General features: G+C 46.7%; 1 protein-coding gene across 1 annotated transcript; it reads right to left on the bottom strand.

Moving 5' to 3' along the window:
* Nucleotides 1-432: 432 nt before the first annotated feature.
* On the bottom strand, nucleotides 433-21,954 carry LOC8036718 (F-box/LRR-repeat protein 4). The gene is made up of 7 exons (XM_029992756.4): nucleotides 21,130-21,954; nucleotides 17,494-17,665; nucleotides 16,539-16,699; nucleotides 11,812-11,895; nucleotides 8,751-8,865; nucleotides 5,222-5,444; nucleotides 433-986 (listed from the first exon to the last, which is right to left on the bottom strand). The coding sequence occupies exons 1-7, from the start codon at nucleotides 21,681-21,683 to the stop codon at nucleotides 898-900; spliced, it is 1,398 nt and encodes a 465-aa protein (XP_029848616.2). The 5' UTR covers nucleotides 21,684-21,954; the 3' UTR covers nucleotides 433-897.
* Nucleotides 21,955-26,168: the final 4,214 nt, after the last annotated feature.

The raw sequence follows: 26,168 nt of genomic DNA, 5'->3' as shown, positions 1-26,168 counted from the left end.
CCTTTTACACCAGACACCACTGTGTAGATGAAAAAATTGTCTTTATTCTCCTTTGGCCCGAAGCCCATACATTTCACTCTCATCTTAACCGCGAATGGGGGTCTTTGATGTCATTTTTGTTGCGTGTGCTCGCGCACACCGGCGGCTGCTGGCTCGTGAAAAGAATGTGCGCCACTTATTATGGACACTAAATTCCTTGGTTTAGTATCCCTATAATGGTAGTATCCCTTTAAGGAATGGTCAGGGTATGCAGGGAATAGGGAGCACTTCATAGTTCAAGAAATAGGTGTTGAACAAGTTTAACAATTTTAGAACAGCGGAGCCACATATCCAGGAATAATGCAGAAGTAATGCAAGGCGACCAAAGTGTTGCATATATCCGGGAAAAATGAGAAATTGGCGACCTGAAATCAGGCTGCCAGTGACCATGCCAACGATTAAACAACAACTTTATTGTAACATCTCATTCAAATTGACACTCATGTCTGCCTGGGAGAAGCGGCCGGCACAAATCTGTGGGTATAGCCGGGGACAAGTTGAGAATGTGCCAAAAAAATACCTCGTGCTAGCCATGGCATCAAATCGCTTCGCAGAACAACCAGGAAAGGCAGTAGCCATGACGAGTTCAGTGACGTGGGCTTGTGGAAGAGAAAGACGACGGCGCAGGAAGCTCGAGGACAATTGCTCGGCCTGCTCGAATAAAGGTGTGCTTTTTCTGTGTCCAGCCTGTCTTGCTCTTCTTGCGAATGAGCAGTATGGACCAATCCCCACAGACGTTGGCACAATGTCCGGCTCTGTAGCGGATTATTTGTGCGTTGAGGTAGAACACCAGCTGGTGGTAATGGGGGTGTGGGGGGAGCTTCTGGCACATTCTTAACCTGTGTCTGACTATGGTGACTAGTACAGACTGGTGCATGGCTGCGTCAAGAACAGGTCGTACTGGTGCGGCTGCTCCTCTTCCAAGTCTAAAACTTTGCCGTCCGGAGCTGAAAAAAAACCAAAAACATGGCGTGCTTGAAAGTGTTATGTTGTACAGCAAAACTACCCACTGTAATGTTGTGAGACGTGACACCGCTGGTACAGAATGCACGTGCAGGCAATTTTGAACCCCCAGAACTGAACAAATCCCGTGGCTTTGCTTGTGCAGGAAGGCGGCCGCCAACCATCAACCTCCAAGCCCAGCCAGACTCGGAGATTGCTACGCCACTTCCAGTCTCTTTCACAATGCTTTCAAAACTGGCAATCCCTCCCGTGATACGCGCCTCGAGAAAGTGGTAGCGCACGCGGTGCTGCATTCCCTCCCTTTCCCACCACCGGCGGCATGCCGCTACCTACCAGTACACTTCATTTCACTTTACGACAGACTGCAGCAAAACGTATAAACCATCGAAGCCAATTCAATACCGAGCAAGTCGCATGATCTTTGAGAGGGCTGCAGGGTCGCTCGATACATTCACAGCGAAGAATTTGGTTGATCATAAAGGCTAGTTTGCGCACTTGTGTTTGGTTGCGATCGGCCACGTTGCAACTGCTAGTAGCCACTTACGACGAGAGAAGACACTGGCACACGGGGGGGCCACCTATGAAGTAGACCTGAGATCTTACCGATCTGCGTATGAACCATGCGAAATGGTTGCCTATAACATACTTGGAATTATTTCGAGCACAGAGTGAAGGAGGTCTAAAATATACGCATACTAGAGGTGTTTCAGTGTCACCCGATAGACGCCACCAATGCCTGCTCTCGTTGTAAGAGCTAACGGTAGCACCGCAGTTGACCACACTCCAGCCTGAAGGTGAAACGAAGCATAGAATCAATCTAGTTTCTACGTAACTGATTTGTTGGGGGCAAGAAATCGGTCACGCGCGTTAGAGCTTGGTGTACGTTGCCGCGACATTTTCCGCTCCTCAGTGCAACCGCGAGGGTTTGCCCTAGAGCCGCTAAACGAACCACACTTTAGACTAATGACTAGGGTTCGTGACTTTAGGCATTTTCCTATAAATGCCTAAATTCATAGCTCTGATGTGTGCATGCCTTTTCTCAAATTGCCCTCAGAAATTGCCATTTTTTTAAATATCTTTTGCCAAGATTGTGTTAATTTATAGGTATTTTTTATCCGTTTACTTTTCAAAAACAGTGCTATTTTTACATTTTTTTTTTTCTTATACACATGAGTGGAGTCTGCAACCACCTACTCTGCTCTAGAGTGCACAATGTAGGAGAAAGACTTTGAAGGGACAAGTGGGGCACTACTGCCACCAATAGAATAAAGAAACTGCTAAAAAAATTGAGTGTGCAACTCTGCAAAAGTTAAAATGTGCACTTATAGAAAAGACAAACTCTGTCCAAAAAAAAGAGCTTAGCCCACAAAAAGCTTCATGCCTCACTTTTATACATCGAACATTGTGTGACGTCGAAAGAAGTTTTGCAAAGTGCGAGGCAATGCTTAGTAAGAGCAGAGCAGTTTGAGGTTTTCGGGTAGAAAAAACGTTGAGTCGTTTGTTTTTTGTGCGTGTGTTGTGTGTGTTAATGGGCTTAGGCTTTCCAGTGTGTTTGGCGGTCGGGTAGATAAGAGTCAAAGATAAGAGAGGTGCATGACGCAGAGTCCGTTGTCCTTGTATTTAGTCAAAGGTTACATTGGTGGAAAGTGGCATTCTTTGGGGTTCTCACCCTCTACCCCCCTTTTGTTCTTTTGTATCGAAGTGCCTATATAACCAGATTTCGGAAAATAAAAATTTCAGCTGTGTTAGAGACTTTTTAGTGTTGTGTCGTTTACCCGCAGTCTCGGGGTTTTTCAACCATGTGCAATGTACACCAGCTCGTTTGCGCCCTTACTTTTTGTTCATTAATATAATGGTCTAGAAGGAAAGGTTCCACATATTTCAGCCACTTTGGAACGGCGGGGCATAGACGCGAACGTCAGTGGTCCCGGTGGGACCACAATCAGGGCCGTAACCAGGGGGGGGGGGGTTAGGGGGTTCTGACCCCCCCCCCCCCCCGAAATATTTTTCTGGGTACGGCCCTGGTCGGTGCACTGGAAGCCAGCCGATTTTAATCTCCACCTCTGCGCACGCGCAGTGGCGCCGGTCGGCTACCGGGTACCAAACCGGGACCGGTTTCCGGTTTGCTGTAATTCTCCATTATATGCCACCGATGCACATGATTCATAGGTGAAAATAAGACAATAGACACTTTCAAAATGGCCGCCGTTGTCCCCGAAAACACCCCCCCGAAATTTTTTTCTGGGTACGGCCCTGACCACAATGATATACCGTAAAGCTTTGAGAGAACGTCCGCCCCCGAGAGATCGCCCATCCCGTTTTTCTGAATAAATATCTGTAACATAACAATTCCGAAACATCACTTACCCCCCCCCCCCCCCCCCCCCCCCCATTCCAGTCGGACGTCACGCGATGTCCGACGAGAATTGTATCCGTTGAACGATTTGATACACCTGTGCGTCTGATAAGCGAGTTCATAGCGGATTTCCTGGTTTTTTTTCAGCCGTTTGCTCATGTGATATCGGCTCCCGTTACACGCGAGTTGTTCCTGCGTGTTAATTGCATCATCAAATACGAATCTGCTGCGTTCGCAATCTGTGGTATCCGCTCCCGTGACATGAGACTTTGTAGCGGATTCCCACGTTTTTGGTCCGCGACCTGTGCGCGCGATATCAATTCCCATAACACGCGAGTTGGTCCCGCGTGTATATTGCAATGTGAAATAGGATTCTGCTGTGTCCGAGATCTGTGGTATTCTTCCCGTGACATACGAGTTTGTAGCGGATTCCCGCGTTTTTGGTCAGCGACCTGTGCGCACAATATCGATTCCCATAACACGCGAGTTGGTCCCGCGTGTATATTGCAATGTGGAATGGGATTCTGCTGTGTCCGCGATCTGTGGTATTCCTTCCCGTGACATACGAGTTTGTAGCGGATTCCCATGTTTTTGGTCCACGACCTGTGCGCGCGATATCAATTCCCATAACACGCAAGTTGGTTCCGCGTGTATATTGCAATGTGGAATAGGATTCTGCTGTGTCCGCGATCTGTGGTATTCCTTCCCGTGACATACGAGTTTGTAGCGGATTCCCGCGTTTTTGGTCCGCGACCTGTTCGCGCGATATAGATTCCCATAACACGCAAGTTGGTCCCGCGTGCATATTGCATTGTGGAATAGAATTCTGCTGTGTCCGCGATCTGTGGTGTTCCTTCCCGTGACGTACGAGATTGTAGCGGATTCCCGCGTTTTTGGTCCGCGACCTGTGCGCGCGATATCGATTCCCATAACACGCGAGTTGGTCCCGCGTGTATATTGCATTGTGGAATAGAATTCTGCTGTGTCGGCGATCTGTGGTATTCACGAGTTTGTAGCGGATTCCCGCATTTTTGGTCCGCGACCAGTGCGCGCGATATCGATTCCCATAACACGCGAGTTGGTCCCGCGTGTATATTGCATTGTGGAATAGAATTCTGCTGTGTCCACGATCTGTGGTATTCCTTCCCGTGACATACGAGTTTGTAGCGGATTCCCACGTTTTTGTCCGCGATCTGCGCGCGCGATAACGGCTCCCGTGACAGGCAAGTTTGTAGCGGGTTCCCGTGTGTTTATTGCACTATAGAACTTGAAGCTGCTGTGTCTATGATTTGCGGTATTCATTCCTGTGAGATGCGAGTTCTCAGAGGGTTTCAGCGGGTCCTTCGCACGGTAAAATGCGACTCTGCTGCGTCTGCAATCTGAGGTATCCTTTCACGCGACACAGGAGTTTGTAGCGAATTCCCATGTGTTTATTGCATCGTGAAATGCGAATTTGCGGTGTCCGCAATCTGGAGAATCAGTTCCTGCGTCACATAGTTTGTAGCGGGTGTCTTGCGTTTATCATTAATTTTTGATAATGTTTTGCTTTGTCATCCCCAAAGATAGCCCACCCTGTGTTTTTCACCATTTACCTCTTCATTTTGGGTGGGCATTCTTTCGGAACACAAAGAGGCAGAAAACCATCACTTGCAAGATCAGTATCTAGTGTTCTTCTTGCTTTCTTTCGAACAAAATCATCAGAGTTTGCATAGTAAAAAAAATAAATAAAGCAGATGAGCACTACAACAACTTCCTTGTCACGGCAAAATGAACAGGCCTAAATTACCGTCTGCTTTATTTTCCTGCTTTTCAGCCCCTCTCTTTCTCATTTCTTCTCTCAAGATAGGCGACGTCGGCACTTACTCTTTGCGGCGTTCTGCTCCTCTCTTTGCCCCGGAGTGGGGGCCCCCTCGCCGGGCCCCTGGACGTCCCCCGGGCCCTCCTCTGAGGACGTGTCTTCCGGCTCCTCCTCGCTCACGAACGGGTCCTCCATGTCGGGCCGAGCCAGGGCCAGGCTGCCGTCGAAGCCGTACACCATCAGGCCCGGGACCCGTCCAGCAAGGTAACTCGGCAGTCCGTCGGGTACCTGCGCAGATGCGGTTGCAATTGTGCGGCCCAGGTCGGCACCGGCCCAGAGGTCTTTCGGGTCTGCCTGGCGTAAGATGCTCTCAAATTCCGTGTACTTCCTCACTTTTGCTACGCATTTTGACGCGTTAAAGGAAAACGGCAGGTGGGCAGTTCCTTGGAGAGATAAAAAAGATGCACCAGAGGCAACAGTTAGGAGATTTCCCTCGAGCAGCGAAAGATTTGTTTCTACGAAAGAAGGAAAGGGATGAGAGAACTGAAGATGGCATTTTGAAACAAGATCGAACAACTGTGTACGGTCAACATTTTTAATTCTTGCAAGAAAAATATACAAGAGCCTCTCATTAATTCAAATTCCAGGAAGCAACAAATTTTATTTAAATTATCATAAGTTTGAATTATCATAAGTTTGAATTATCAGAAATTAAACTAAATATGATGCAAGATAAAATTATGATTTGCCATATGAATGGCTGGCTACACATACAAAGCAGATATTTGATGATTTTCTCCACATAGTAGGCCTATTGGTCAAAAGCAGGTATGCTCCACATGAAACATTTGTAACATGTATGACAAGTTTTATTCGCCCTTCAAAAATATTGTCTTTTGTGAACTGTTTAGACAGCACATGACAACTCAAAACAAAATTAAGTTTGTTCACCAGGCCAAGAAGTTGTCTAATATGAATTATTAAGCAAGAAACAGATGAGCGATGAAAACGGGCATCGAGCGGCAGTTTTCATAGCAACTTGCGCGGACGCTGTGACGTGGACATATGCCATGCTGCCATGTCACATCATTCGTACAAGTTGCTGTGGAAATTTCTGCAAGGTGCCGTTTTCATAGCTTATCTGTGCCCCGCTTGAGCCCCACCGAGTGCACTTCTCACCGAGCACCGGTGCACTGCGCAGAGGCAACTTGCTTACGTCCGTGTTGCTTCTCTGCAGTGCACCAGTGCTCAGGAAGAAGCGCGCTCAACGGGGCTGCAGGAACAAAAAGTATTATTTGCACGAAAACACCGTTCGAATTAAGCGACTTGTGAATACATTTAAAACATAACGGGAGAACCAATATTTTGAAACTTGTTTGAATTAACCAGAAGTATAAAATATCCTAGCTTTAATTATCGCGAGCCTACTGTATTTCGTTGTTTGTGCAACTAGAAAAACATCTCCATACTTTTTCTTGTCAAAAAATAATATTTATATTCCGGAACAAAAATCCCGAAGTAGCCGTCGGTCTTGTGCGCATCTTGGAACTTGTTCGAAGTCGGCAATTTTACTAGTTATAAAATACAAACTGTGGTGGCTCTGCACATTAAATAAAATGAACCAAATATTTCCCATTTTTTAGGAAGCGCCATTATGTTGTAATAAAAGATCTGAAATGTGGCACATAATTGCAAAATTGTCCAAATTCAAAGCTTTGTTTGTCCACATCTAGAAGTTTTGGAAACCTGAAATTCTTTGATGTAATCAAAATGCACATGATGAACACTTGATGAGCATTTACCGCCATAAACTCTCGGTTTAATGAACAGACAACTGCAAGCAAAGCCTCTGAAGTTCGTTCCCACACCGGCTTTTGTGAACAAGAACAGTCTCTTTATTGTCCCAAATATAAGCGCTTGTACTTTTTATATTGCAGTTGCCACTGTACTGTCTGTTCACAAACTTAGATTATTCTTTGACCACTTTTCTAATATCGGCAGCGTCTGCATCTTTCTCAGCTCCAATAACGGCAGTTCTGTTAATTCAGTCACATTTGATGTTTCATAAAATAAAAAAATATAAAAATAGTGCAAGATGTTTTCAAAGGGCCTAAAGGGTACATTGTAGACTTTAATTTGTGAAAATTAAAGCATATTGAAGATGGCCTTCTTTATCAAATGATTTTCAAGATATGGCAAAATGAGTAAACTGCCTATGTTTGAGTAACGTTTTGGGAAGGATGCGAGTTTTCACTTTGCATGAAGGTTTGCATGAATATTCAACAGATGCTTCATAATTACATTAAAAATTTCACGTTTCCAGTCCTTATAGATGTCGACTAAGTTCTAACAAGCACAGAATTGGAACAATTTTGAATATGTGTCAAGTTTGCGATTCTTTATTACAAAATAATGGGCATTGTAAGAAACATACATTTTTTTACTCCTTTCATTGCATGTGCGGTCTTTGCACATAAAGTATTAAGACAATGGCCACAGCAGTTAAGTGTTCTACTTCCCTCCAAAATGCCAACTTCACACAAATATTGAAACGTGCTTGTGACCGACAGCGATTTTGGACTTTTGTTCCGGAATATAAATTTTATTTCTCACAAAAGAGTTTTAATGGCTACACATACAAAGCAGATATTTGATGATTTCCTCTGCATAGGCCTACTGATCATAAGGAAGTATGCCACAGATTAAACATTTGTGAAATTTATGACATAAGTTTATTTATCCGCCAAAAATGTTCTTCATTATGAACTGTTTAGACAGCACATGACAACTCAAAACAAAATTAAGTTTGTTCATCAGCCTAAGTAGTTGTCTAATGCGGACAGTGAAGCAGGGGACACATGAGCAATCAAAACGGGCACTGCGCGGCGGCTTTCGTAGCAACTTGCGCAGATGCTGTTACGTGGACCTATGCCATGCCGCCACGTCACAACGTCCGCGCGAGTTGCTATGGAAATTTTGGCGTGGTGCCCGTTTTCATAGCTCGTGTGTGCCCGCGTGAGCCCCATTGAGTGCGCTTCTCACCAAGCACCGGTGCACCGCGGAGAAGCAACACTTGCAGCAGCAAGCTTCGCGGGTATTGCGTCTTTACAGTGCGCCGTTGCTCGGAAAAAAGTGCACTTAGCGCAGCCGCGAGAACAAAAAGTATGAATTGGACGAAAACGCCGTTCGAATTTAGCGTCTTATGAATACATTAAAAGCATAGCGGGACAACCAAAATTTCAAATTTGTTTGAAGTAAGCAGAAGTATGAAATATCCGAGTTTGAATGATTGTGAGACTGCTGTATAAAGAAGCGAGACAGAACACACTGCTGCAAACACCTGCCTGTGGGGAGGGCCACGAATGTGAGAGATATGCTCCGTGTTCTTGGAATCTGTTGACCCTCGTCTACCGTAAGGCACAGTAATTGGTCCTCCATTGTTTCCATTTTATAAGGAAGAAGTAGTAGCCCTTGTTTGTCTTGACGATTTGCTTGTCTAGTGACAGCTCCTTACAACTTATCTCACCAATCTGACGTTTCTCAACTTCAAGCAGACCCCAACAACATAGTTGAGGGCGGTCTGTTTGGGCCCACCTGGCAGCACCTCTCCAGGCCGAGCCTCCGCAGGCGGGGCAGGCACGGGGGCATCTTGCGGAGAGACGACCCAGTCACCTTGTACAGGCCCCGCAGGTCCAGGTCCGTCAGGTTCCTGCCGGCAGATGCCGCATGTCGTCCCTTCAGGCCCACCAACAGGCCGAGGGTCTGAGTGGGTAGATCAAGCTTAAACCACTGTCGTCCCTTCAGGCCCACCAACACGCCGAGCGTCTGAGTGGGTAGATCGAGCTTAAACCACTGACAATTGAAGATTTGCACACTGCAGCTGGCCACCTATTGTACAGCATCAAGAACTTGAAGAAACTGGGTTCGAGGCTAGAAAAAAATTGCAAAACAAGGCTTAACAGTGCATGGAAGGCTCATCAGAAGCTTATAAAGTCTACATACTCGTGCAGGGTGAACAAAAAACACAATTTATCTTAGGAAATTAAAAATACACATGTTTGATTTAAATCGGTGTAGGAAGAAAAAGTGACTACTTAGCAAATTGATCAATCCGTTCAATCACTAAAAACAATGCAGAAGAATTACTGTAAACAATCACTGTAAACAATTTAATCAACAACTTTTTATTGGTGCTTGCCATACTTCAAGAAAAACAGTCTTGATATTTCTTTTTTTGGTTAGTGAAGATTGGTTTTCTTTTGCATTTGCTCACAGCAAGACAATACATCACTGGCAAACTAAATAATAATTGGGGTTGTGGGGATATTTATACAGCGTGTAGTTGGTCTGCCATTAAAGTTGCGACGAGTCACACGCTGTAGATGAGCAATTTAGCCAGTGCAGTACAACCGCTAGCCTGGGGTCTTTAACGTGCACCACGCAGTAGTGATACTGGCAAACTAAATGGAAGAAAGAAAGCTCAATGTTCTGATTTGCTCATAGGATTGCTGCTTCTCTTTAATGTTCAGCCTACTGCAAGTATTTTTTAATTTTTTATTATTCTTTTACCGTAATATCTTGAGTCATCCCACAGTCATTGTCCACCTCACGTTTAAAAACAAAAATTGATTAAAAAAAAAAAAGGTAATCGCCATTGTCTTTCTTTGCGCGCGCATGCACGCACGCGCGCGCACGCACGCACACACACACGCACACACACACACCCCAATGCTACCGAACGAGGGAAAGACACTTCTCTTTGTTTACGCATTTCCTCCCCGATTTCCGTGACCATGAAGTCGTAGTACATGCATGCGAAAGAAAAATGATGGAGAAAACAAAATAAAACTTTGCTCACAAAAAAGTTTGTTATGAGAATAAAAACAAAGTCAACGAGATAACACAAACAGTAACCCATTCAGGGATTGTGAGGTCAGCGAACGCCCCATATCTTGGAATGTAACCGCAGAGTGTAAGGTCAAGGTCCGTCTCCACCAAAGTAAGGTCACCCCGAAACCGCTACTTCTACAAGAATGTCGCAAACACGATTGGTAAGGTTGTGCAATGTTTAAGACAAAGCCAACGGGTAAATAAAGATTTGCTGAAACACTGCACACAGACGTTTGTAGCGCATCCCATTTCGAGCTCCGTGTTCGTGGTGCCGTACATGACACGCAGCAACGCTGCCTTAACCTGCGCTGATTGTGTTGTCGAATGCTCCCTCATGCCAGGCTTACCCATGCTCACTCAACCTTGCTACGCCACGACCGCACCCTGTCAAAGTACTCGGCTTCTCCGACGCTACTTTCACTCTAACCCCCTTGACTTTTTAAGCTTCCACCTGGCGTGCATATGAGCCTGGCTGTTTCACTAGCTACCCTGATCCCTCAGCCTTGGTTCTCCGGTTTCCTCTCCAATCGCATGTATTGGCTGCGAAGGAGAATGTGAAAGCAGTTTCAAATAGCGTGCAAAATCTGTTGTGTGCTGGGATGCTGAAGTGTAAGCAGTCACCAGTTTCATGCTCAAAACGTGGAAGGCAAATGAGAAAACTGAAGCGGTGAACGCTGAGATGCCAAGAGGGTCAAGCGTGCAGGTGCACGCAAAAGGATGGTCAAGTTGTGCCGGCTGCAACGCCGCATCACTAGGGACAGCAGAAGAGACCATTTTACCCATTTTGGAAATATGGTGACCTTCCCAAATAAAAAGGTCCGAGGGTTCCACGGGGGGATCAAATCGAATTTACCCACAAAACCTTTGCGACGTTTACAAGACAAATTGAGCACAAAAATACAAACATCTAACAAGTTCTAGAAATATAGTTACCTCATTTTTTTTTGGTGTCCTATCCCTTTAAGATTTCCACGGATAGACGGTAATAAAAGAGGAGGCAATAGAGGGCAGAGACGGACAATGGCAAAGTGTTCTTGGTTGCAATTAATGCTTTTATGTGGGGAAACTGGAGCCTGTTGGGTGTTGCAGAACTTCTCTCCAAAGGACTATCCTTTGTGCCTTTTTGTATACAGATTACAGGGTGCTAAAAGAAACTTTCTGTCCTCGAAGGAACATTGAGGAGCAAGCCACTAGCTTTTGTGTTGACCATCACAGCCCTTGAGCCCGCATGCTGGAGGCAGTGAGACAAACAATGGCACATGCAAGGGGCCTTATTTAATGTTACAAGGTATGTGCAACTGTTTCTTGAGGGGGGAAAAACCCCTTAAGGACCGACACACTGTCTTGCATGGTGTATTTAGAGAAGGTTTGACATTTACAAATAAAATCAGGCAATAGCTTGGTACCTTGAGACAAATATGCATCGGTCAAATTCAAGGCCTAGCCACAAAATCAACCAGTAAAAAGCAGAACAAGTAAAACCTATCCCCGCATTGGAGGAAATGCATCTGCTGTCGATAAGGAAAGCAAACTAACATCTACATCATATTTCAGTCAAATTTGCCCGTCTTTCCCGTGTGTTCGGCGCGGCAACAGTTGGCAGCAATGCCATCGCCGCTCTATACTTCTCGATGCCCCGAGCAGCAGAGCTCCTGCCGCGTCGTTCTACAGTCAGTAGATTCTTGAACGGAGCGACGCAGAGGTTAAAGACGAGCTGCGGGCGCCGATGGGACGCGGCCGGTTGCATGTCTGGCGTGGCGCTCACCTGCAGCGGGCGACGATGGTGGCCAGGCCGTCCTCCGTGACGTCCCAACAGTTGGCCAGGAACAGGACTTCCAAGAACGGGCAGCTGGGCACAACGGGGGGCACTGGTCAGGGTACGGCGGCCAAAACGCGTCTCCGGCTGGTGCATTTAGAGTCCACCCACATGTCGAAAATGGTCCCGACGTGGCCACAGACGTCGCAAATGCAGACGCGTCGTGCCGTCAGACGTCGCAATCCCGATGGCTGTTCGTAGAAATTCCGGCAAAAAACACGAACAGACGTGAGTGTCGCCGTCGTCACAGCGTCACGACACCTAACTGCTGAAGCTTCTGAGGATTGAGAAGCTGGAGAGCGAACTGCGGCTAAACGGGCGTCTGCCACATCCAGGCCGCTGCCGCAATGCTGCCAGGATCGCCACCGGCGACAGCGTAACACTTCCGTGACGTTCTTCGAGAGAAAATCCAGGGACTACCTTTTGGACACGTTAAACACACCAGTCGGAGAAGTGCTCCAGGCACCGCAGTCGCGGCGCCTGGCACGCGTCTCCGATCGGCATGTTCAATGCGCCCCGACTTCTGCCTCGACATTGGCTAGACACGTCAGAATTCAATCATGTTGCCGATCATCGCGATCTTAGCAACAGTGAGACAGCCGGCGTGGACGCAGCAGAAGCTTGTTCTTTACGTCAGGTTGAATATAAAATTTAGGATTGCGAATCGAATAATATTAAAATTTGACTACAAACTGACTATAAATATTTTGTAATATGCGTAGTACTTCACATTTGATGTGAACCGAGCGTGGAAATCACGGCTGGAAATCTCTCCTAGAATGCGTACGTACGAAAAAGGAGTTTTTTATGTCATGTTTCACTTTTATATTAAGGAAGAAAAAAACCAAAATAAGATGAGTTGGGTAAAACATTGAATATAACTTGAGGTTTTCTTTTCCGGCACTGCCCTTTAAGGTCGGGAGTCGAACTGTAACTTTAGCCAAAGACGGTTGACGTAATATGACAAGACCAATTTCCAAGCACAACGGCCCAACCAAGATGCACTAGCTGTTTCTCCCAACGCGCCGATGGAAAGCGGCAAAGCATGGCACGGAAGCACTGGTGTGAAGCAGCGAAGCTTGGCACGAGAAATCAGAGGATCTTGGGATTCCGAAGATATGGCTGATTCACACACTTGCGACTGCTTACAACCGAGTGCATTGCAACCTCTTGTGATGTCTTACGATGAGTACAGACTGGCACGCTGGCGCCATCTATGAAGTAGCCCTGAAACTGCCTTTCACTAGAGCTAAGTGTAACAAGTATGTATCCTCGTCGCCAGTGTCACGATCCTTCTAGAACGTGGACGAAGGGGGGCCGAAGCACCCGCCGAGAAGAGACGACAAGCAGCCTGGTTGTGAGGGTGGACGATGACTGACCGGAGTGGCGTGCGCTCCACGGCGTTTATTCGGCACGGTGACCTATGTTGCCCGCCGAGCCTGGCAGTCACAGACGGGTGGACTGGAGGGGGCGCTACCTACTGGTCACATCAAGGTTTTGCGGTATTTGCAAGGTCAAATGTATTGTACTTGCACGAATAAAACGGAAGATTTTTTTCAAAATTATGTGCTCCGAAATGCACCTCGCGTCATATTTGGAATTGAGTTCAGCCACGAGGCACGCGAGTTTGGAGAGAGTCAACCCTCCTGCTCAATGCAGGAGATCGGATGGAAAAAGAGGTGAGGGTGTGGGAGGGAATTTATAAGCTAGTATTGGGTCATGTGAAGGGGGGAATAAAAACCATAAAAAGCATTGCTATCGCTTTTGTGTTTGTACAACGCAGGCCGAAAAGCACGCTGCAGAAGTGCAGCGCGCCACGCGAGAATGCGGGCACTGGCCAATTCAAGCTACGTCAAGCCAGGCCAAATCAGGTCAACACAAGCGAAGCCAAGACCACCAACCGTGGTTACGCAATCGTGCAACAGTTCACTTGTGCGGAGGGACCAGAACAACAATAGTGTAATCGTGTATTTGGTCCAGCAGCCTTTTTCTGCCTGCACATTTTTTAGTTCCTGCCCCAGACTGGTCTGGTGTTTGTGTGGTGGTGCTTCTGCTTCGTGTCTTGCTTTGATTGTGAGCTCCTGAGGAGCTCAAGCCGAAGCGAAGAAAAAGAAACTGCCAGACAAGTGGTGCCGTGTTGCTGCATATCTGTGAAGTCACCATGTGGATTGCAAACAGAAGGACCTGAGCAGTGAGGATGAGTGCAGTCAAAACATAAACTGATATTTCTTGGATTTCCATTGCCGTTTCACATCCGCTATGTCCCAGAGTGCGGTAAATTTACGTGGCCTCAGGCTTACGTTATAATAGTAATTATATTTATTTTTCTTTTCAAGGGCATCAAACCTTGCCCTCGCATTATATTTGTGGTCGCGCTATATTCGTGCAAATATGGTACCATACTTACCTATCTATGAAAAATAATTGTTTATAATTGTCAAAAGTTCTTCAAGCCCAGAAAAAAAGAATGATGTGCGAAAAAATAGGAAATACAGTATAGACCACTTACAATGTAACCGCTTATAGTGCAGGACCGGGTATAACGCGGCTTTTTTAAACCACTGGTTCGCCTCCCATAGAACTCCATGTAATTACATACCGCTTAAAATGCAGGCGCGCGAAGGGAAATACCGGTTATAGTGCGGTTTCTGGAACAGCGCGTTGACCACGCCGACCGACCGGCGCAGCGAGCACACTTCTCTGTGCGACACTAGATAATGCCGCTAGCCTGGCTAGCCGCAAGCGGCACTTGCGGGGCAAGGAGGTTGCTCGACGAAGCGGGGAGAAGCAAAGAGAGAGGCTTCAGTTGCCATAGCGACGGAGGGACGCACGCACGTGTCGTTCACGTGCGTGCGTCCCTCCGCTGCGTTGGAAACAAGCGCAACGACAGACCAATCGTAGGTCGAGGAGAAGTGTTCACGCACGTTGCATGCTGGTTATGGGATGGCTTCTTCTATCCGCAAACATGGCCAACATGGCGTCGTTGTGATCGTCGACGTCGACGGCGTGGTGGAAGCTCATCGTTCCGCGTAAAAGCGCCATTCTTGACTGTGAATTTTCGTTGTGTGTCGCTATGATAACCCAGCACGTACTAGAAGGGAAGATCCACTTACTCGTGCGGCGATGTCGTGGCGGCACTCTCAAGACGGCAGAAACGCCCGTGTCGTCTTGTTTGTTTACTTCGACTACAGTGGTGCTTTCTAAGCATTTGTGTATTCGAACATCGCGCGGATTTCTTATTTGGAGCATTTCATGCCTGTGCTAAAGTTGAAGGTATTACTGGCGCGTACCGTATAAAGGAGGCGAATTTTCACGCATTTTCATCACCGGAGAAAAGTGATTAGGGTTAGCAATCCTGAACGCTCGCAACGTCCGTCTGCAACTCGCGACGCCGTTAAAAGGCTGTGCCAGGCAAAATTCGCTCATTTCTTTCAAAATGTGTGACACACTTGAGAGAGAAGTGTACTAGTCTGGGGAAATAAAGACTTTTTTCAAACTAAGCTTAATTTTTCATCTAAGATAAAATAAATTCTTTTAAAAAGGTAAGTTGTCTCATGGCATGCATACCTGCCAACCTGTGGACTTTCAAATTCGTAAAAGTCGCGCGGCTGCGGCGGCGGCGGCGGAGGAAGGGGGGGGGGGGGGGGGGGGGTTTCGCGAAGCGATGTGCAGCTTAATGTCAGCCTAACCAGCGTGCGAAACGCTTACATCACACGTGCACGTGCTACACAATCCAAACTTCTCTCGCTTTTTGGGCGGCACGAAGCACGGAAATTTCGATGTGTAGGAGTTCAGGAACACCTGAAAGCACCTCTTTTGAGGTTTCGAGTTCGGCATTGCGCCGCGAAGCCAAAGTGACCAGGAGAATGCTACAGTTACACGTGCAACAAACACAGACGCCGTACTTCTCGCCGCAAACTGGCCGAAACAACGAGGCCCAACAACATCTGAACACGCCGAACCAACGTGCACCTGTGCACCGCCAAACATAAGAACAAAGGCTTTGAGCTTTTATCCGTGGCCACCGGATAGACGGATAGTAAAAACCACGACGCTGCTGTGGACGGTACCTATCGCCGTCTTGTGGCGGTGCAAGAAACCGCCAACAACGAAGTTACAAAAAAAAAATATATATATATTTTTCGTAAGATTTGAAGCAAGATTCGTAAAATCGTAAAATTAGTCCCAATTCGTACATTTTACGAAAAATTCGGAAGAGTTGGCAGGTATGGGCAAAATTAATGTTTTGGTTATAACGCGGTACCGCTTATAGTGCGGATTTTCGCGACTCCCGCGACATACGTTATATGCGGTCTACACTGTATATGGTAATAGCAAATGTTCTACGGCTGCCCGATAGATAGTGCCAGTGTTTTCTGTGGTCGTAAGAGATCTTTTAAGTTACTCGGTCGTAAGCAGTAGCAAGTGTGTGAAAGAGCCTTTATTCGTAATTATTTGAATATTTGCAGAACTCGAATACTGTTCACATTTTAAAGTGTGCCGTGATTTAAATCAAAGAGCAAACACTACTCAAAAATGATTTGAAGCTGCAAACATTCGCACGTGCCTAAGTTCTTCCATACCACGCTACGGGAGCGACGACGTATACCCGACACAGATCGACGAATGCGGCGGGTTGCGCCCCACTTGCAGCGCACAGAGCGGAGGCAGCTCACCCGTCGACCAGCACCTTGAGCCCCTTGTCCCCCAGCGGCATGTTGCCCAGTTCCAGGGAGACCAGCTTCCGGAGGCTCCCGCCCTCGAACAGGCTTGCCAATGCGTCGCCACCCAGCCACAGTCCCCTCCGGATCGTCAGGTGGCGCAGTGAGCTCAGGCTCTGCACAAAGAGCCTAGATTTAAGGGAGGGACCAACTCGAAACATGGGGAGCATTCGCAATTAATTTTGAATGGTCACGAATGTGCACACCTTTCGTTGTCACATGGTGATGAAAAAAAAGTAATATTTTTCGCCCACAACGTGCGAAGAAACTAAAGCGATAGTTGTAGCACGGTCGCGCAATGCAGGTGATATGGTGCCGTCCCATACCTAAGGATGGAGGTGCGATGCAGTTAATTCTCATAGCCGTCGTGGTTGACATCGTGGATGCCACTGGCGACCGTAACCAGTGATCCAAGTGGGTAAGCTTGGCTGAAGTTTCTAAATCCATCCAACATTACACGTAGCGACTGGGGAGTGCCAAAAAGGAATTTTGCATAATACGAGGAATGTTTGGAAACAACTGTTTGAAGCAAATAACACAAAGATTCTCCATTCGTTACGTCACTACTGGTAGGATGCCGGGGATCCCCTCTCTTCTCTTTCCGTGCTGCTTGGCCCAACGGGAAACCCGACTTCCCTCTTCTTGTGCCAAGAGGGGGGAGAAGGATTCTTTGATAACAGCGACGACAGCCCACAAGCTCGAAATCTGCGCACAGTGGCACCCGTAAATCTATCGCCTTAAGAAGCGGGTGTAAAGGAGGAGACGCTAGCAGACGACCCACGCGTTTGCCACCTCCTCGCAGCTCGTATTGCAAATCCAGCCCGTAAACCACATAACTCCATTCAAGCAGTTGGGAACTCCCCGTAATATGGGCTCTTTATGGTTTGCAATGGGTACTGGCGCCACCTGCCTTGATCGTGTCCATGCTGGCGTCCGTGAGGCTATCAGCATAGCCCAGGCTGAACGATGTCAGTTGGTGGCACTGCTGCAGGTGCGCCAGGCCGGCGTCGGTCACGTGTTCTCCGTCCAGCTCCAGGGACTCCAGCCGATCGGACAGGCCCCGAGCCAGTTCGCACAGTGTACTGAATGGAAGGGACGGGCAATGGCACACACGCCGGGGAGAACACCCTTGTCACAGAAGCAAAATGGTGCCCAAATGTACTACCATAAAATACCGAGCAAACGCCCACTCAAAATTGGGAAATATTTGCGAAAAAATAGGGGATGGGCTTTTGTCCGGTCATGAATTTTACATAAATGTACAGTGCATATTTTCTCAATCTTAAAAATTTGGGAATGGGCACTTAGCGTGGAATGGGTGGATGCACGGTGTTCTACGGTTGGTTAAAATGAGGCAACACCTTGGTGATGCCGGTAGAACCTTCACAAACAGTGAAGTCGGGCTTTCTCTGGACGTTAAATGTATACTTTATCAGGACCTTGAATGCTTTTTCAGTACCTCAAACGGCCATACAAATGTTGCAGGTGTAGCTTGGTGACATGAGCATAGCAAGAGAGGCAAGCCCCCGCACCCAGAACAACATGGTAGACCTCTTGTATGCATATGCACATCCTTCCCTCCCCTTCCCCCCCCCCCCCACACACACACACATGCACAAACATAAAAAGAAATCTGTCGAGGATAGGGATGCCGCGAACTTTTTTTGAATCGAAGTTTCGACAATCGAATCAAGCGGTTCGAAAGGTTCGAAAGATTTCGATTTTTCGAATTGTCTATATCGTAAAATTCGACGGAGGTCGAATTTTCGAACTTGTTAAGCTAAGAAGTTCGACGCTTTTCGAACCGTCGAACTTATTACGCTAAAAAATTCGATCTTTTTCGAACTTTCGAACTTATTGCGCAGCAAGGTTCGATGCTTGTCGAACTTTCGAACTTGACTGACCAAAAAATTCGATGAATTTCGAACTTTCGAACCTATTTATCGAGAGAATTTGAAAAGTTTCGAACTTTCGAATTCTGAAAAGTCAGAAGTTCGACGAACTTCGAACTTTTAGGGTAAAAGTTCGATGTTCGTCGAACTTCGAAAGACCGGCGGACGGTTTCATTTGATTTCAAGTGGTGGGGTACATTCGTATATTTTTTTTTCTCGAACTTTTAGACGCGGTGCTGCGTTCCTTACGAAAGACAATGTCGTTTATTTCAATGTTCTGGCATGCTTAGGTTTAAAGAAATAAATCCCCGAAGGGGCGAGGAAGGACGACGGGTTTTTGACGATTATCGTTTGTGCCAGATTTGAAGCACGCTGCAGCCGGAGCTATTCATGGTAGATATGTTATACTTTTTTAAGAATGATCTATGTATAGCCTAGGTAAGTGCCGTCTTAAGATGTGATTATTGTTATTCAACGTGAGTTTCGAAGAAATGTCCAAACATGTATCTGCATGGAATTATGACCTAAACTTGATATTTATTTTCGTCTAAGTTGTTTGAGGTATCGCATTTAATTTAACACCACAGACAGTACATATCATTTCCATCTGCAGGATACAAAATAATATATTTATTGTTTTTTCACCTTAAGGAATAAATTAACTCATGGGAGAAGATTTCTAGTAGTGTTCAAGTTCAGCACGTCATTAAAAGAAAACATTTTTTTTTTTTCGCTTCGCGTTCCTGGGACGTGTTTCTTTTAGCCTGTACACATTTTGGTAAAAGAAACTTGTTTCGAAGTTCTGAACCTCTGAATATACAAGAATAGAACACTTCCGACGAATTCTTGATAGTTTTTTTTTTCTCCTGCTTTTTATTCCCGTATTTATCCTTTTTTTTTTTTTTTCTTTTGTTACTATCGGCACAGGTGTTTAGGTCGAAAAGACAGCTTTGAACTTCCGAACCACTAAGCATGTGACGAGCAGTGCCTTCTGACAACGAGTTTCTAACAATGACCATCTACGCAACCTTTTATGCAGTGAAGAGCGACATTAGCTATACATATGCATAAATAATTTCAGATTAAAATAAGCTCGACCACGCCCTCTTTCCCCGTATTGTTTTCTTTGACAGTCCGAAATACCTGCAAGGGGGAGAAGGAAGCTAAAGCCCCCCCCCCCGCTACCCTCTTTCCCCCCGTTTTTCCTCTTCCGACGCCACTTGTATGGTAGAACGCTCCTCGACCTCGAGTTGTGTCGGCTTTTGTGCTTTTTGCGAGGCGATTCCTCCGTCCCAGAAAATAAACCTCCAGGACAATTATAAACTTCACCGGACCGGATTACTACTAGCGTGCAAGGGGTGGCGAGCTAGTTTGCCAGGTCGCTTCAAGGTTTGTCTGAGCCTCAACCTCCTGCTCGCCCCTGGCCGTTTCGAACTGGATGAGTCTCGTAAAACAGTGTGTTCGTGCAATCACTACTGCGTGATGCAAATTAAACCCCCCCCCCCCCCCCCGGGGCTGGTGGTCACAATTCTGCACTGGCAAATATTCTAGCACGTCCGGGACACTCGTCGTCTCATTTAATTGCCTGACCAACTTCGCCGAATCTAGATATCACACCCTAACTTTTCTAAACTTGATTTTGTGAAAACCATTGAGTCGTGAAAACGTTGTTTGAAACTGAAACTGTGGAAAAACTTGAAAATCGGACTTCGAACTCTGAAAACTTGGATTAAAAAGAAATTCAAAATCTTCAAAGTTTTTTTTTTTTTGTTTTTTTTGTTTTTTTTTTTGTTTAGCGTTAAAAGAGAATCGAAACCTTCGAACTGTTCGAACTTTATGCAAAAAAAAATTCGAAATCTTCGAATTGTTCGAACTTCATGTCTATAAAAATTCGAAGCGTTCGAAGTTTTCAATTTTTTTTTACAAAGAATTTCGAAATCTTCGAATTTATCGAACCTGAAGTAAAAAAATATTCGAAATATTTGAATTCGAAATTTTAGAAACCGTGAAAGCTTCGAAATTTTCGAATTCGAAACTCCGCTGTGGACAAAAGTTGCGAATTTTTCGAAATCGAACCTCGGTCGGTACGAAAATATCGAAATTTTTCGAAATCGAATCTCAGTTCGCTTCGCAAATATCGAAACCTTTCGAAATCGAACCTAGGGTGGTTCGCGACATCCCTAGTCGAGGACAGTAGCTCCCATTGAGCTTTCTACGCAGGTGCCCGTTGAGTACAGATCGCGAGATTAGTCACCTAACACTCTAAATCAGTGGTTCTTAACAATTCATGTTTCGCGGAGCCCTTATGGAATGGCAGAGATAATGGCAGACCCTGTTCGTGGTGAGGAAAAGGGAAAGGCATAGGTTAATTATGATAAAGATTTAAGAAATAAATATCACTGAGGGCTAGTGTGAAGTATACCTCTCTCATTGGCATGCACATGAGAAAACCCACAAAAAAATTGGAACGTTCCTTCTCAATCTGAAAAAAAAAAAAAAAAAAATTGATGAGGCAGGACTTTGCGGACCCCTAGAATGTTTCCACGGACCGCCTTTTGAGAACCACTGCTCTAAATTATACGCGTCTGTCCACGCGCTACGCTGAAACGAATCTAAACTATTGTTGCTCCGGTCAGAGATACGGAAGTCCCGACCTGTCGCTGGTGCCGTCGATGCCGGCCACGTTGAGGGAGCGCAGCGAGCAGGCCTCCCTGGCGATCATCACGAGCCCGTCGTCGGTCACCTGCCGGCACTGGCACAGGTTCAGGCTCGTGAGCTGCGGCAGGCGACACAGTACCGCCACGGCCGCGTCGTCCACCTCCCCGCAGCCCTCCAAGTTCACGTGCGTCAGCGACGGACAGCGCTCGACGAAGCGGGTCACTGCCTCGGCGTCCACGTCGGCCGAGAAGCCCAGGTCAAGCGTGCGCAGCCCGTCGAAGCCGCGGTCCGCCCAGGGCGCCACGGCAGAGCACTCCCGCAGAGACAGCTCCTCGAGCATGCTGGCCCGGTCGAGCAGACGGGCGACGACCCGCGCGTCCAGGTCGCCTTCGATGGCCACCCGTTTCCACAAGCAGGGGTCCTGGGAGAGCTCTCGGAACTCCCTGGACACGCACGCCACTCGACACAGGTCTCGCTGGTCCAGGAACGAGAGCACGCGCAGCTTGAGCTCGATCGGCAGGTCGGCTAGCCCCTTTGAGGGAGCCCCCATGGCGACGACGACGACACCCCAGGGCCCTAGGTCGGGAGCCCGTCGTCCACGGCGGAGAAAATCCGACCCTTCGGGATATGCGGGGTCCGGAGAGAAAGAGGCGCTACTCGAGCGGAGCGAATCCAAAACCTCGTCAAGTTTGGGCGACTACTCGCATTTTGAACGAATGTTATCTGCCGCTACATCATTGCGTAGAAGACCGTACCAGTTCACCAACCGGTGGGGGGAGCAGGAGGAGCGAGACGAGCGGGGAGGATCGCCATGTTGGATCTTTGGATTTGGATATGGCTATTTTATTTTGAACGGGCGAACGTTGATCTCTATGCGCTACGGTCAGTCGTGGGCACGTTACTGCTAAAATGTAACAGTGTTACAGTTACAGTTACTCAGGTGAAAAAAGTAACCCTGTTACAGTTACAGTAAATTAGCATAGATTTCTTATAAGACATTGTGTTGTTCACTTTAGTGAATCTGATTATTTTGAGAAACTAAGATTTTCTTAAATACTGTATATTAATATATTTGGTTCTTCCTGTTTCAATTTTTACTATGAATAGTTCAGATCATAATTTAAGGCAGTATCCGAGTAAATCCACTATATGATAAAGAATTGGAGTCTCTTGGTTGGAAAAAATTAAAGAGGACTTTAATCTTTCAAAATTTTAGCATAGCAGATAGCTGGTCTATAAATAACTTTAAATACACAAACACAACGGCACGCGCCCAGATCTCGTGTATATCCGATTATGGTGCCCGTCTACAATCGGTCAATTCTAATTTCGGATTTTTTTTTGATGAGGCGAAATTGGACTGAAGCAATTTAAATTGTGCAAATGTGAAGTCAATAATAATATGTCCCACCTTGCAATCAGCTTTGTAGATGTCTTCTTATGCCACTCTAATCCACTCGTCGGTCAAATCGTTTTCAACCGCGTGCTCAGAATCTTTCATGAAACACAGAGCTTTTCTTGAAAACTTGGAGAGCAATGTTGCGGTTACATTCCTCCGTCAAAATAAGCACTGATCGAGGTACAAACGACCACTGCGCGTGGAATTCCAAACGGCTGTTGCCTTTCCTCCGTCGCTTCCTAACCAGATCGAACTTGCTCCTCTATCTCACCACCCGAAATAGAAGAGACCACCCGGAAAGCCCACGACTTGAATATCTATAAGTCAACTAATGCCAAGCGCCCCTGGTCCCAGCTCAGGGCGGTCTTTCAACTACAAAAACACACAGACAAACAAGCAGAACGACACAGACGTTTCGAGCAGATACTCTTTCTCAAGTGAAAGGACCCGAGAAGGGAGAAGTGGGTGACGGGAGGCAAGGCCGGTAATTGGGTTGTAAAAAAAAAAGGAAGGGAGAGAAAACGGGCCTGAAGTCGAGATCCCGCAAGAGTGCATCTGGGAGGTGGACGATTCAAAATAGAGGGGAAGGGAACGTATGCTTGGCGGCAACAGGACGCCCGTAAGCCTGCGGGCGTTTGGGGCGACCATCACCAAAAACTGTCGTCTACAAAAAGCACTCGCTCCCTCCGCGGGACGAAGAAAAGAGAAATGCTAAAGATGCCGCGCTTTGTTACATCTCCGTGCGCTGTGGGCATACATGGCTGGTACGGACACAAACAAGCGTCCCCATCCTCCCAGTTGGTGGGAGTAGCTTGGCCGTACAGTGTCAAACAAAATTTAGTTACTTTATATTTTTACTTTTTCCCTCCTGCTCCAGACGTTTTCTGCAGCAGTTTTTGCTGTGCCCTTCCCGCACCAGGGCTTGGGACTCTCTCACGAGTTGTAAAGCGATTTGGTGGTCATGTTCCCATAAATCTGAGAAGTAACTGTAACGACGTTACTTTTTACAGTTACTCTCGAAAAATAGTAACTATGTTACAGTTACAAGTTATTTCCACTAAGCAGTAACACATTACAGTTATAAGTTACTGAAGAAAGTAACTAGTTACCGGTAACGCGTTACTAGTAACTAGTTACTGCCCAAGACTGGCTACGGTCAGCAGCGGCCTTGGCAGCGTGGACCACTGTGGCGTGAACGGCGCGGCCGCAGCGGCCGCGCGGCGCCGCATAGTCGTAGGCGGCAGTCAACATTGGCAGCGGTGCTTGCGGTGATTTTGCGTCGGCGTCGGCGGCGGCCAATCGACGTCACTGAAAACATTATCTGCTGGTTAAACCCAGCCTTTGCAACGCAGAAATGAGAGGATGGAAAACTGATCAGGGACTGAGAGTGCACAGTTTTAAGGTGGTATATGCACGAGCTTGCTTGGTCGTGTTGGTCGCACTGATCGCACCGTAGCGAGATCGTGCTCTAAATTGCACCCGAATTAAAAAAAAAAAAAGTTTTTGTGTGCGTCATCATGTGTCTAGCAAGACGGGTAGTGGGTAGTACGGTAGACAAAAGGCACTAAAAAAATTGCATTTTAAGCAAGCTGAGACGTATCCACCTGCCCCTTTGACAGAGGCGTGTTCGCAACAGATGTTCAGGGGAAAGTCCTCCCGTCCCTCTTTCTTAGCCGAGCGAACACTGGAGTGGCGTTTGCCTCCTCTCCAGCGTTCACTCTACTAAAGTGGAAAGTTACGTCCATCTGATGAACAAGTAAAAATATTACACTTTCTTCCTACCTCGACTGATATGCAGTCGAGGTAAGAAGAAATAGTCTAGCTTATATTTTTACCTGTGGATCGGCTTCATAAACTCTGCACATCTCCACATTCCCAACCTCTTTCTCCCTGGTCCGACAGCAACGCTCAAACTACAAATCGTTACACTTCCACTTCTAGTCGACCACAGCTGAAGGACGACCTGCCACGGTTGATGATGTCTTGGCAGCCCGCGTGTTCACCATCCGTGCATGTTTTTTTTTTGGGTCAAATTTGAAGTACAAGTAAGGATATTTCTATATAGCAAGAAGATTTATAAATCCCTTCGATTAGGATAGCTGCGAAAGATTTCTCGTTTACATGCCACACTTTAGTTATGCTACAATTAACAGAGCTTAGAAGTGGAAGGTTGGGAACAACATTCACGAGTTCAGCCGAATTTTCGTTTAGCCATGGTGCGCGGTAGTGAAAGAGGGGAAAACTATTCTATATTTGAGTAGAAGACATTCATCCAGGATCACTATTTGCCTCAGTCAAAATCCGCTATTTGCCCACGACTACTATATTCCATCAACCATTTTTTTTAGAGTGCAGCTCTTAGGCGTCCGTTTCTGGCTTGAGTGGCGTCGCCGTCAGCAAAACCGCGCATTGCATTACGGGACGTTTCCCATCATGACATCACACGTGACGTCGTGAGGGTCATGAGGTGGAGGAGGCAGAGGAGGGAGGAGAGGAGGAGGAAGAGGAGGGGAGATGCCAGCTCTCGGTTGTGCAGGCAAGTGATTTCACCATTCATAAATCACAGGGAGGCACGTATGAAAACGTGGTGTACTCATTATCTAAGTGGCCATCTATATGGGTATGGGTCTGTGCTCTACCCATCGATATCTGTGGCACGTCAGTCGAAGTTGGCAAATTATGTGCCGCCAAGGTCGACAACGGCTTGCTCGTGGTAGCTCTGTATCTCTTGCCTACAGCACTTGCCAAATATTTCGTCGAAGACAAGGAAGAACCTCATACCAGTCATGCAGGAAAACATCGCATTGGCCCCGAGGGACGTGCACTGGCTGTTCTGCTGTGCCATCTCGGGGGTGCACGTTCAACACTAACGCTGAGGAAATCAAAAATGCTGAGCAGTCTTCGACAGAGCCGAGAGCAAGTAGGATGACATCGAGAGTATCACGTGCTTCGTCAAAGTGTTTACCTTAACACTATCTCGTTCTCCCGCCTTGCTCCTGCTGTCCTGTTTCCTGGCACCAGCAGAACTTAAGAGTGGAGCTTCCATATGCGAGAACTATATTTCCTTTCTCCGGACAAGCAGTGAGCGAGAATACCACAATATATATATATCTTTTTTTTCTCAGATTGGTAAGCACAATGTATTACAAATTTGAAATACCTAAAGAGAGGAGGAGGAAGAGAAGAAAAGGAGGGGATTAGGAGGGGGCACGCCCTCCTCCCCATGAACTCCCCTTCTCCTCCTCAAGAGCAGCACTCTAATTCGGCATTACAGGGAGTTGTAAACGTCTCATCTTTTTTTATATCTTTTTTTGAAGATGGGTTTTTCGCCAAATGTACTGTGAAATAAGTATGATTGCCATTTTTATCATTCCTTTGGATTTGATCAGAAAATCCAGTTTTGAAAACACACAACGCAAGGTTACGTAAAAGCTTCGAGACAACCAATGACAATTTAATGCCTGGTTCAAACAGTCACGTTGGTTGCGTTTCGGGCGACCGAAATGAAAGACATGGCAAAGTCACCAGGACAAGTGTTTGTCTTGCGCAATGTGGGAAGAAAGCAACGATTTCCGGCTTTCACCGCCGTTTTGGTTGCTGTGAATGCAACTGACTGAAAGGTGCGAATTACCCTTC

The sequence above is a fragment of the Ixodes scapularis genome, unplaced genomic scaffold (assembly GCF_016920785.2).
Source record: "Ixodes scapularis isolate PalLabHiFi unplaced genomic scaffold, ASM1692078v2 PGA_scaffold1__304_contigs__length_218370807, whole genome shotgun sequence".
Taxonomy (NCBI): Eukaryota; Metazoa; Arthropoda; class Arachnida; order Ixodida; family Ixodidae; genus Ixodes; species Ixodes scapularis.
The sequence above is the reverse complement of the archived record's forward strand: the minus strand, read 5'-3'. Positions and strand labels throughout refer to the sequence as shown.